The 12,732-nt window shown below is 36.1% G+C and overlaps 1 protein-coding gene across 1 annotated transcript; it reads right to left on the bottom strand.

Moving 5' to 3' along the window:
- Positions 1–6,006: 6,006 nt before the first annotated feature.
- On the bottom strand, positions 6,007–6,591 carry LOC123646275 (interferon omega-1-like). Its single transcript, XM_045563066.1, has one exon. It carries the CDS (start codon positions 6,589–6,591, stop codon positions 6,007–6,009), a length of 585 nt encoding a protein of 194 aa, XP_045419022.1.
- Positions 6,592–12,732: the final 6,141 nt, after the last annotated feature.

Below are 12,732 nucleotides of genomic sequence, written 5' to 3' on the forward strand. Positions count from 1 at the left end.
CTTCTGTTTTTGCTTTCTTTATGCACTCTCTACATGGGTTTAGAGCAGTTTCTCAACCATTTTTTTTTTTATTACTGTCTCCTTCCTATCTTGTCCCCAGCGTCTTTTTAGAAATTTATATCTTAATTGAAACTCCCATTAAATTTTAATAACATATACTGTATATCTATTTATGTACCCTATGTATATCTCTATTTTATACATAAAAGTGTAAAGTTTATTCTTTTTATTAATTGCAGAGTTAAGAATGGAAAAAACATTAAACTAAAAGTTAAATTTAAAAGCTGTTGACATTTTACTTAGCTCTATAAATTTGCAGAGCAACTTTTAATTAACTTTATTTACTTATATAAATTACAATGTATCAAATTATGTTGAAAATTAAAAATATGTCAATATGTATATAATAATACCAATGTAATGATATACTTAAAATCATTCTAAACTTTATTTTTTAAAGGAGAAAAGTGAAATCATTTTCTCTACATTGATTTTTAATGTACTTAACTTTTAATTTTACTTCATATGAGAAACTAATTTTACTTCATTACCGCTACTTATTCAGAGATTGTCAAGGTTTTTTTCTTTTCAGCACTTGACATAATTATTGATGTGTTGGAAAACTTCGGTAGAATTAAGTGATAAGATATAAAATATTTGCATTTAATTTTCAAAGCCCACTTCATATTCAGAAGCACTGAGTCCCAAACATAAGCAACATCCAGAGGACAGTCAGTGACAGCCCATAAGTAAGCAAAGGCCACCTCTCACAATATGACTCTGGGATCAAGCAAACGAAGAGAAAATCCTCCAGTAAGCCATCTATTCATCATAGCACTGATCTTGCATGTATTTTGTCTATCTTCCATGAATTCAATGTCAGTATTCTCATTTGATATACAAAAAAACCCAAAGAGAAAAATGAATACTAAGGAATAATATTACATTGAATAGGGTTGAACTTACGAGGGCCACAGTCTATTGTAGTATCTAAGATTTGTTCATATCTCAAGAATTAATTTTCACATCCTTGGGAGTAATAGCATCACCAGTGAAAATACATCATTTAGAAAATATCATAAATTTGAAACTTTCTCTCTTTTTTTGCATTAAAGTTCAAATTTTCCAAAGAATGTACATAGGTATCAAACCAAGTACATTTTATCAATCAGAAGGAAAACATTTTTGTCTTAAATTGATAACTGGATAAATATTGAATATTACCCTGTGAAGCATTAGTTTACAGCTCCAATCCTGAAGTCTGGTTTTACTTTTTTATTTTGCACAGGAAATTAGGTTGCCTCAACCCTCTAGATTCCTACTGTTTAAATGGTAGGTATGGGACCATCTTCTGCAAATCGGCTCTTTAATAACTGGACTGTGTCCTATTCACTGTGTTATCCTCAGCACCAGGCCTAGTATAATCACTTTAAAAATAATTTTTACTGAAGAAATTTCTCAGATTTTCTCTTCCTGCTAAAGACATTTATGAATAATCCAGCTATTTTGCTTCACTATGGCCATATTTGCTGGGATTATAGTAGACAATGGCTATATGTCCACTCTACTCTTATTGGTAATAATGCCTACTGAGTTTATTATTAAAACAACTGAAATTCTAGCTTCTTGAAGGCTTGTATGGTCTGGGGATCAAATCACAAGGGCAGCATGATTTTTAGCCTTTCCCCAGCACTGTATTTAACTCACAAGTATGACCTCATCACTAATTTGCCCTCTATTTGTCAAAATAGAAAATAACTAGCGTAGTATCATATACAGAGCCACATATCTAACTCATTCTTACGCATACTACAACATAGATGAAACTCGAGGACATTCTGCTAAAATAAAATAAGCCAGTCACAAAAAAGAATTATAGTTGTCCCTTGGTTATGTGAGGGGGAATTGGTTCCAGGACCCTCTGTAGATACCAAAATCCCCAGATGCTCAAGTTCATTGTATAAAATGGCATAATATTTGCATATATCCTACGTAATTCTCATATACTTTAAATCATCTCTAGATTACTTATAATACCAAATATAATACAATGTAAATGCTGTGTAGTTACTGTACAGTATTATTTTTAATGTTTTTTATTGCTATATTATTATTTTTATTTTTTTCAAATATGGTCAGATCTGAGGATACAGAGCCCATGTATATGAGGGGCCAACTCTACTGTATGATTCTACTTATGTGAGGTATCTAAAGTAGACATATTCATAGAAACATGAATTGCCAGTGGCTGGGGAGTGGGAGGGAAGGGATGAATGGGGAGTCGTTGTTTAATGTGTATAAAGTTTCAGTTTTGTAAGATGCATTTCATTCTCTTATCTCATTAGTCTCCTCCAATCTGTAACACATCTTCAGTCTTTCCTTGTCTTTCATGACCTATAGACTTTTGAAGAATATTGGTGAGTTATTTTGTTGAATGTCTATCAGTTTGAATTTGATTGATGTTTACTCATGATTACACTGAGGTTATGGATTTAAGGGAAGAAAACCACAGAGTTGAACTGCTCGTCAATCACATCACACCCATATCCAGTGTACATGACATCACTATGTCCTGTTTCTACAGATGTTAATCAGTTGGTTAAGATGATGTCAGCCAGGTTTCCCCAGCACAAAGTTGTTAATACTATTTTTCCTTTTCTATATACTATATGGTTGAAGCATGTTGCTAATACCAGCCTACACTCAAGTCTCTGATCCAGCCTTTTTTTCACTCATTTTTATCTTAGATCTCATTCTTTATTATGCAGTATAATTTGCCATTTGGGGATCCGCAAATGTTTATCATTTTATGAAGCCAGTGCTCTCTACTTTAGAATAATTCTAAAGTTCATTGGGAAATAATGCAAGCAATAATATTAAAATATAGGAAGGAATTCTTGGCCTTAGCTACCTCAACCACAAGAATTAAATGAGTTTTACAGTATCAGAAGTAAAATGCATATAGCACTGAGTAAAAGTTAATAATTGTATTAATAAAGCAAATTATCTCAAAAATAGTTGTAATATCAGAATGAATTATATTTATGGTAAAAACGTGTATGTTATAATAAGAAAGGAAATAAAATTTCATTGACGGTTTCTAGGAAAATTGCCTGGCATTGACAAAAATCAATTTATGTTTTCATATCACAGATAAAAACTATTCCCAATGAAATACAGAAATTAAAGGTTAAAAACAGATTTACAAGAAAAGGAACTGAATATGTGTAAAATCAAAAGAGAAATGTGATTGGTGGAGGGACAGTTGTATATCCTAGAGGGTGCTTGGAAAAATATACAAAGAACTGTCCAGCTCTTGTACACAGGAGCACTTATAAAAAAAAAAGTGCTCATTATTTATATCCAAAGGAAATGAATTCAGTATATCAAAGAGATACCTGCACTCTCATATTTATTGCAGCACTATTCACAATACCCAAAATATGGAATCAACCTAAATGTCCACCAATAGATGAATGGGTTTTTAAAAGTGTGGCATATATGTGCAATGAAATACTATTCAGCCATAAAAAAGAATGAACTCCTATTATTTGCAACAACATGGATGAACCTAGAGGACATAATGTTCAGTGAAATAAGCCAAGCACAGAAGTACAAATTTTACATTATCTCACTCATATGTGGAATCTAAAAAAGTTGATCTCATAGGAGTGGAGAGTAGAATAGTGGTTACCAGAGTGTTGTGGGGAGAGGGAGATGGGAAGTGGTTGGACAACAGGTACAAAGTTGCAGTTAGATAGGAGGAATAAGTTCTGGTGTTCTATTGCACAGTAGGGTGACTGTAGTTAACAATAATGTATTTTATATTTCAAAATAGCTAGAAAAGAGGATTTTGAATGTTCTTACCACAAATAAATGATAAATGTTTGAGGTGACAGATGTGCTAATTATCCTGATTTGATTATCACACAATGTATACATGTATCAAAACATCACACTGCTCCCCATACTATGTACAATTATTATGTCAATTAAAAACAAAACAAAATTTAAAAAATAAAATAAATTTTAAAAATCCCACGAGTGTCCATCAAAAAAATATGGCTAGAATTTATAGAAAATGTTTATTATAATGATTAGAAGTTACAAAAATTATACATAAATAATGTGTATGACCAACATAAAAACTAGAGTAAATGAAGTCACAGCTTAAATAAAATGAAACAATTGTAAACTTGATTGAAAGAAGAATTACAATTAGCAAGGAAATGGGTTATCATTGAAATTTACCATAAGTAATATTAATTAGAATAATGATAACATAATTTTAATAAATAAATTATTTTCAAATAAATAAGCAAATCTTCAAATCAAATTTTTAAATAGGTAATAGTTTATATCAAATAAATCAAATACCTAAAATGTTCAGTATAGCATGGTAAATATAGTTAATAAGAATGCACCGTATACTTGAAATTTGCTAAAGGAGTTGATCTTAAGTATTCTCATCACACACACATAAAAATAGTAACTATGTCAGGTGATGGAAGTGTTAATTAGCTTGGTTGTGGGAATCATTACAGAAGGTGTATAAGAGTATACATATTAAATACCAAAACACCATGTTTTATACTTTAAACAATATATAATTTTTATATGTCAATCATACACCAATAAAAAATGTTCAGAAGGCTTATTCCAATTCATCCATTCTTTCAAAATGATCTCAGAAAACATGAAAAAATGCATAGAGATGTTAATAACATTTTCCTCCAGGTATCACCTTATTTCTCAACCCCACTTCACAAACAAGCTTCCCCAGATGTTTTTCTATATACAGTGTACTTAATTCCCCTTCTTGTGTTTCTTCTTCAACCTACTCTCATCTAGTTTCTGTTCCATTAATTCTACTAAACCAGATCCTCCTAAGATAATCAATGGCATCTACTGTCAGGTCCCCTAGGACAGTTCAGCCCTGATTTTCCCTGAAAGCACCATTGTCTTCTCCTCTTTTGTCTCTATTTGTCCTTCTAACTGCACTGGCCACTCTGCCTCAGTGTCTTTGCAGATTCTCCTTCTTTGCTTTTCTTTCACTGTTGAGGGTCTGCATGATGAAGATTAGGTTCTCATCTCAGTGTCCCCATTGCCCCCTCTATTTATATGTGACCACATCCATTCCCATGTCCTCACTACCAGACATACAATAATGCATCCCAAATTAATACCTTTACTCATAGCATTTCTTGATCATTCCGGACCCATATTTTCAACTGCCAAAGACTTCTGCACTTTCATGTCTCCCAGGCACCTTAGGAAGGATATCTAATGTTTTTTTTCCCTTCCCAGCATCATTTGTACCTAAAGCTTCAGGTCAGTGAACATTATTTTCCTTTACTTCTCTTTGCAGCATTTAATATAATTCAAATAATATAAGCATTAATACTGTTTTTATGTCTCCTTCCCTGTAAGGTCTGAGAGTTCCAATACAGCAGGAATTTTGTGTGCTTTATTCACATGTATTTCTTTAAGGAAATTCCAAAATCTGCAACTTATTCAACTTACACATATGATATGGATGGAATGAATGAGTTAATGTATTGTGGCATACTTTCTTCAATTTGGTTTACAAAAAGAGAATGTAGACTTGGTTTTCAGAATAAACAAATGTAAGGAGTTTTCTTTGGTAAGAATTTAATAAATAATACAAAATGCAAATTTAAAAACATGAAAATGTAGATATTTAATAAATTTTACTACAATGTAAAGCTGAACATGTTATATTAAAATATCTAAATATTATACATACAATACATGCAAGAAGAATGGATATAAATAAGTAAATAAATAAATACTATCAGGGCAGTCATCTCTGAGGAACTGATGCCCCTAGACTCAAATGTTTTTAACATATACTTAATACTATCAATGAAGTATTTGCTAAATCTAATTCAATAACTTCTAAGTAAAGCAGAAATGAAAGCCTTTTGAAACATACAAAGACACATGTGCAAGGGTGATATAGCAGATAAGTCAACGAGAATCATTTCAAGATGACCCCAGGTCTCCATCGTTACTTCCTAACTTTTCTTGCAAATTTGTTGATGAGGAGAAGGAGTTCATGACTTCCACTCTGACAATTTCCCAGGCACAGTCACTGTAGTTCTTCTCTTGCAGGTAGAGACGAATTCTCCAGAAGTACCTCCACAAGGCCAGTGTAGGGTTCTCCATCACACTGGCAGAGTCTTCCTCCGCCGTCACCTGCTTCAAGCAGGTCTCCAGGTGTTCCAGCTGCTGGTGAAGTCCACTGCGCAGCCTGACCAGGAGGCTCGGGTTCCAGGCAGCAGAGGAGCGCTCTGTGTCGAAGAGGTTGAAGATCTGCTGGAGCATCTCGTGGAGGACAGACACAGCCTGGGCCTTCTGCAGCTGGCTGCCATTCACCATCTCCCGGGGGAATCTGAAGTCGTTTCTGTCCTCCAGACACAAGGAAGTGGATATTCTCATTTGTTTCAGAACCCCCAAGGTCTCCCCTCTAAGTAGGCCATGGCTCTCAGGCAGGTCACAGCCCAGAGACCCAACAGGGCCGCAGCTGCACATCACCAGGGCCGTCAGTAGGGGGAGCAGAAGGGCCATTGGGAAGTGAGGCGGCTGCTGTCCTGGCTGAGCTGGGGTCTGGGTGAACCTTGGACTCTAGGTTCTCTGAAGACATCCTTTCTGTGCATGGCTTTTAAATAGGGAGCAAAGCAATTTTCATTTTCTGAACATGTCTACACTTTTAGTTCTACTTTTTATTTTCATTTATGTATTCTCCATCTGGCCTAAGAAGATAACATCAGGCTGAACTATTAATTTTTCATTAGAAGTTTAATTTTCCCAGTAAACTTCAGATGTGTCAATCCAAATGGATACTTATCAATCAAATGAGAAACATCTTTGTGCTAAAGTTAGAAGTGTATATATGTATGTAAATAATCACACACATACATACTCTCACACACACTTTTTTTCATACATAATATTGCTCTTCTCTGTTCTAGGAACAAATTTTAAGCCCTGATCCTAGGGTCCATTTTTATCCTCTGTACTCTACATAGGAAGTCAAGCTCCCACTGCCCTATAGGTTTTTATGTTTAGTTAGGGATTTACCAGACCATCTTTGTCAATTAAGCTTTTTGGGACTGAGTTTGTTTGCTGTTTTATTTACCACAGAGGTTGATGGTTGTTAAAGATTGAACTTGTCTGATGTTTCCCTTCCTTCTAGAATATATTCATTCAGGTTTATGTGGTTATGCTTCACTGGAGTCACAATGTTAGAATAATGTAGACATTGCCCCTTTTTTTTTTTACCATTTTTTTTTTACTGGAGGTCTATACTGCTCCTCAGGTTGTGCTAGTACCCCTAGTAGGAATCTGGGGTTCTTTTCAGGAGCATATGGGTGTGGAGAGTCTAATTCCATGATGATGTTATTTCCTTAGCACCACCTCGCTCACAAAGTAGTTATCACATCCGGAAACACCCTCCCCTATAGCGTGATAAAGTATCTTCAATGCGAACTCTCCCACACCCATTTCTTTTATTTATTTATTTAATTCTTTTTTCAGCATATTGTGGGGGTACAAAAGTTTAGGTTATGTATATTGCCCTTGCTCCCCCATCCCCCCTAAGTCAGAGCTTCAAAGGTGTCTATCCCCTAGACAGTGCTCATTGCATTAGCTTCAAACGTGTCCACCCTCTAGACAGTGCGCATGGCACTCATTATGTATGTATATACCCATCCCCTCCCCCCACACACACCTGATCAATGTTATTCCTAAATGTGTTCTTAGGTGATGATCAGTAAAACCAATTTGATGGTGACCACACCCATTTCTTGAGGTCAAGCTCACTACATCCTGATGACTTGAGAACTCCTGTGCTGAGGAGGGGCTTGTTTCTTTGTTGCAGAAATAATAAATCCTCCAAAATCTTTGCCGTTGCCCCTAGAGTATTTGTGTAAAGGGCCCTAGATCTCAGTGGTGATTTTCTTTTCCCCTGAAACATGTCCCTACCTGTCAAAAGTGTCAACAGCCCTTGAATGCTGATAGATAAAGTTTGTTTTGTCTAAGTAGGTGGAGGAATTATCTAAACGTAATCATTTTATCTTCAGTAGTCAATTTTTACTTTGTCAAGCACAATTTTCATTCTTCAACTCTTTTACTTAAACTGTCGAACACTTGTTATGCTTGAAGTTTCTGAGCTGGGCACAAGAGATTCAAAGCAGATGTTGTCACTCATTAGAAGCTTATGAAGTTTACAGATACTAATGTCCCTAAGTTGTTCGTCAGTTCACTGTGGTTCTGTTGAAGTTCTTTGTTCCTCTGCTTCTGACAGTGCAAGTCGGTGAGTACCATGCTGTCATGTCAAAGAGCAATAGCCTTTCCTTTACTAATTTGTGATTTTTTTTTATTTTAGATTTAAAAATCAACAACAAAAGAATTTGAGAATATTTTTACATAGTGGTTTACTGGGCAAGGTTTGTCTTGCTCCTTTTGCCTTATGTTCTAATTCATGATGAAGCAACACAAAGAGAAGTAAAAGTAAGGCAAAGGGGCCACATCCTTTTTCTCCCTAATTTTCAAGATTTCAGATTTTTTGATTCTCATTTCAATTTTCCTAGAAAGCAAAACTCGACAGTTGTTTGTGGGCAGCAAAAAACAAAAGTAATTCATATTGTCATGAAAGTGAAAGAAGGGAAGTGATTTTCTGCTAACAAGTTGCAAAGTGTAAGTTAGCAAAGTTCAGTCCAGCAAAGTCAGGGACCTGGGGCTCTGGCAGAGAGAAGAATGAAGGACAATGTTGAGGGGAAGAAAGTCAAGGAAGTGGCTGCTTCTGCCAGAGGCTCAAAGAAGGGCAATTCCTGGGTCAATAGACTGCCCTTAGCTTTGTAAGCACAGGCACCTGACTTTCTTTTATTTAATCCGCATGTGATCAGCTCTGAGCAGAGAAGGGATAAGTCACACTAACCAACCCTCAAGAGACTGGCCACCAGTCCCCAGTTGCTTAAACATTATCTCTGGCAGGATAATAGATGTTAGCCTTGCCTGAGCACAGTATCAAGTTAATAAATTCACCAAGCAATGAAAAGATTTCCTTGAGAAACCTAGAATTAACAGAAGGGAAATTATAGATGATCCCAAAAGATTCTGCTCTTAATCTAGATAATAATTATGAAGGAAATGATAACACCAAAATTTATTACATGCTAAATACGGACTACTCACTATTCTAAGACATTTGAAAATACTAACTCAGTCCTCTCAATAACACTATTTGTATTATGCTAATTTATATAACTGTTTGGCGAGAAATATAAATATCGAGGGATAGGCCAAAGGTTCAAGGTCAAAACCTTAGGAAGAGTTGAGATAATGGCTTGTCTGGAAGGCTCTGTGAAAATAAGTGAAGAATAGAACTGGACATGGGATTTATGAACCAAGGAAACATTAAGCAAAGGGACATGTAACAAAACCAATTTTACCATAGGCTAATTGATACAAAGAAGAGTGAAGTTCTTGCAGCATATTTCTGGTCACAAAAACATCACCAAACTTCTAAGTAAATACTCAAAACATTTCTAATATTAAACACTGAAATAAGTGTGAGCTATACATACATTTAAGAAAGGTTAATAAAAACAAGTAAGATAATTATTTTCTCATGAATCATTGAGTGACAGCAGTCAAAGTGGATGCTGGTTTAAATCAAGAAATAAGTGTTTGCAAAGCAAAAATTGTAAGAACCACCTCCTAACACCAGCAGTTCAAAGCAAACAGTAACACATATGGTGTACTTGCTGATTGCTTTCCTACTGCATCCTTCATTGTCATGCATTTGTATGATTATCTTATACTTTATGAATTCTTATTTTATAACAATTGATATTCATTCATTCATTCATTTTCCAACCCACTTATCTCGGTTCAGTTTTGAGCAAATGTGAATCCTATACCTAGTGCATTCTCCTCCTGTGGAATCAGAACATGGACTGGAACTAGTCCTATCCCAGCAGGGCAGGGTGCAAAACGGGAACCAACCCTGGGCAGGACACCATTCCATGGAATCGAGAATTGACAGGAATATTAGGTTTTTCTAAAGGGGGAAGAAGCCCATGGTAACATGATAAACTTATAAGCACAGCAAAACCACAGAAGAAATGGTGGGGTTTTCTAAATATGTACAAATTTATGACTTCTTTATGTGAAACAGATCATGGCTACAGAGGTTTTCCTGGCAACGTGATGTGATGGAGCCTGATCTCAGGATTTCTTCCCCCAGAAACCAAAAAGATCAGGAAAATTAAGTAAAATGTATAAAACACATAGCCATTAAGGACGGAAGAGAAATAGTATTTGAAAAGTGCTAGGACATCAACTAGGGAGGCTCAGTGTGATGGTTAATTTTATCTTCCAACTTAGCTGAGCTAGGGTACTCAGATACTTGGTCAAACATTGTTCTAGGCATTTCTGTGATTTTATGTTTTAGATAAGATTAATATTTAAATAAGAGGACTTTGAGTAAAACAAATTATCCTCTATAGTATAGGTGAGCTTCTTCCAGTCAGCTGAGGGCCTCGGTAGAAAAAGAATGACCTCCCCAGAAGAAAAGGAAATTCTGCCGGCTGACCACATGTGGACTCGAACTGCAACTCTTCCCTATTTTTGACTTGCCAAGCTTCCACAATTATGTGAGCCAATTCCTCAAAATCAATCTCTTTCTCTCGCTCTCTCCCCCTTCTGTGTGTGTGTGTGTGTGTGTGTGTGTGTGTGTGTGTGTGTGTGTGTGATATATTAATATACACATTCTGTTGGTTCTGTTTCTCTTGAGAACCCTGATTAATAGGCTGAGAAGCCAAACCTTATCCATCCTGTTAAATTTCTCCATCCTTCCCTCTATAGGAGAGGAGAAGACTGCCCGGGACAAAATTTGTGAAATTTATCCAAGACCCTGATCAAATTCAAGTTTGAGAACAGTAAATCAAATGTTGAGTGCGTAGCCAGAGAAGTTTCAAGAGACCCCTCTGCACTTGCAGGCCCAACTTGCTAACTCAGCAATTTACACACACTCCCTGGTGAAATACTTCAATGAAAATATGATGCTTACCATAGGAATGCCTCTCAAATTATGCCAAAATTGATATATTTGAATAAATAAACCTCACTAGACCTCAGGTAACAATGGCATTATTCATTCACATTCCTCAGCTGTTATGGGACTTCTCTCTTTTGCTACACAGGCAGAGTTTTTACTATTGAGGGGAAGAGGTGTCAACATCATTGGTCAAAGTGACCACAAGAATATTCTTCTATTTGTTAATATTTGAAGACTGATATTAGGAATGAATCTGTGAAACTAAGATTGCACTGTTAAGAATTAGGGCACTATTAAACATGAGCTTTATCTGAATACTTTTGAGTTCCAATCCAGATGAGCAGCTCTACCTGCCTCCATGGATCCCCATAGTGTGTGGAGGGGGTGATCCTAGGGAGGGTACACTGGTCGGCACAGCAGAATACATCTCTCTGTCCCTACAACAGGCAATCCCAAGGGGTCCATGACCTGCCTGAATCCGGAGACCCCTTCTCTTTGTTACAGACCAAGGGTAAGGAAAGAAACAGGCTTATGACATCACAGAACATGTTCTTGCCAAGAAGTAGCCTTTTTGCAGCAGGAAGAGAAATCCCCAGGAAGTGGTAAGGTTTCTGCATAGGTCTGAAAACAGCTTTCCAGTCTTGGTCACTGCCCTTGTCACACGTGGCCACCAAGGCACTGTCTTCCCCAGGCAGGTGTTCAGGAGCCCACACACAACTTGGATCCTGCTTTCTCTTTCCTTTTAGCTATAGCTACTATTATGTCATACGCAATGGAAATTCAGGGAAAGCTCTTCTGCAGATGTTTCTGCACAACCTAGAAATGTTATGTAACTTCTGCTTTCTACCTGTGGTGCTCTGCTCTTTGGGGAAACCATGAAGCCCCAATGACAACACAGCAGAAAGCAGCTCTGTGAATGGACAGGAAGGTGAAGAGAGTGAATGACCAGGATCCTATGGGGAGTCTACCTTGAGAGGAAGGAAACCCAGGTGATAAAGGAGTATATTCTGGAATGCTGAGAGTGAGGAAGAAAATGTGCCAGGTGCTGGCATCAATAAATAAACACGACATGTTTGTGCACTTTGACCTAAATGCTTATTCCCCTGTCTCAGGTATTTATACAAGCCACCATTTTCTGAGTGAGTATAAATAGGACACTACTTTGAAGTGAAGAGTGACAATTTTTCGGCCTCTCTATAATTCATGAGAGAACAATGTTTTTTTAGGCTGCCTCCTTTGGAGGTCGGTCACTGAAAGGTAGGACACAGTTCCTAAGAACTTTACAAAAAGACAAATAATATTCTCATCTATGGCTGTATGAAGAAAAATAGGAAAATACCTACCATCTTTTAACTCCTTACTCAGTGGAGGATACTATGATAAGTGCTTTAAAGTATATGTGTGCATTTAAGATTCACAACAACTATATAAATATCTTGAAACCATTTTATTTATGAGAAAAATGAAGCTCAGAGAGATTAAGTGGGTTTCTCAACATCACACATACATCCAAGCAGAATGAAATTTAAATGTAAAATTCTTTATTGTTAGTTACACCTGATGTAAATTTTGTGTTCGGATTTCTATAATAATTGTTAAATCTTTTTTTGACTCCTAAATTGTACACAACTCTCTTGCTATTTCCT

This window comes from Lemur catta, chromosome 10 (assembly GCF_020740605.2).
Source record: "Lemur catta isolate mLemCat1 chromosome 10, mLemCat1.pri, whole genome shotgun sequence".
Classification (NCBI taxonomy): Eukaryota; Metazoa; Chordata; class Mammalia; order Primates; family Lemuridae; genus Lemur; species Lemur catta.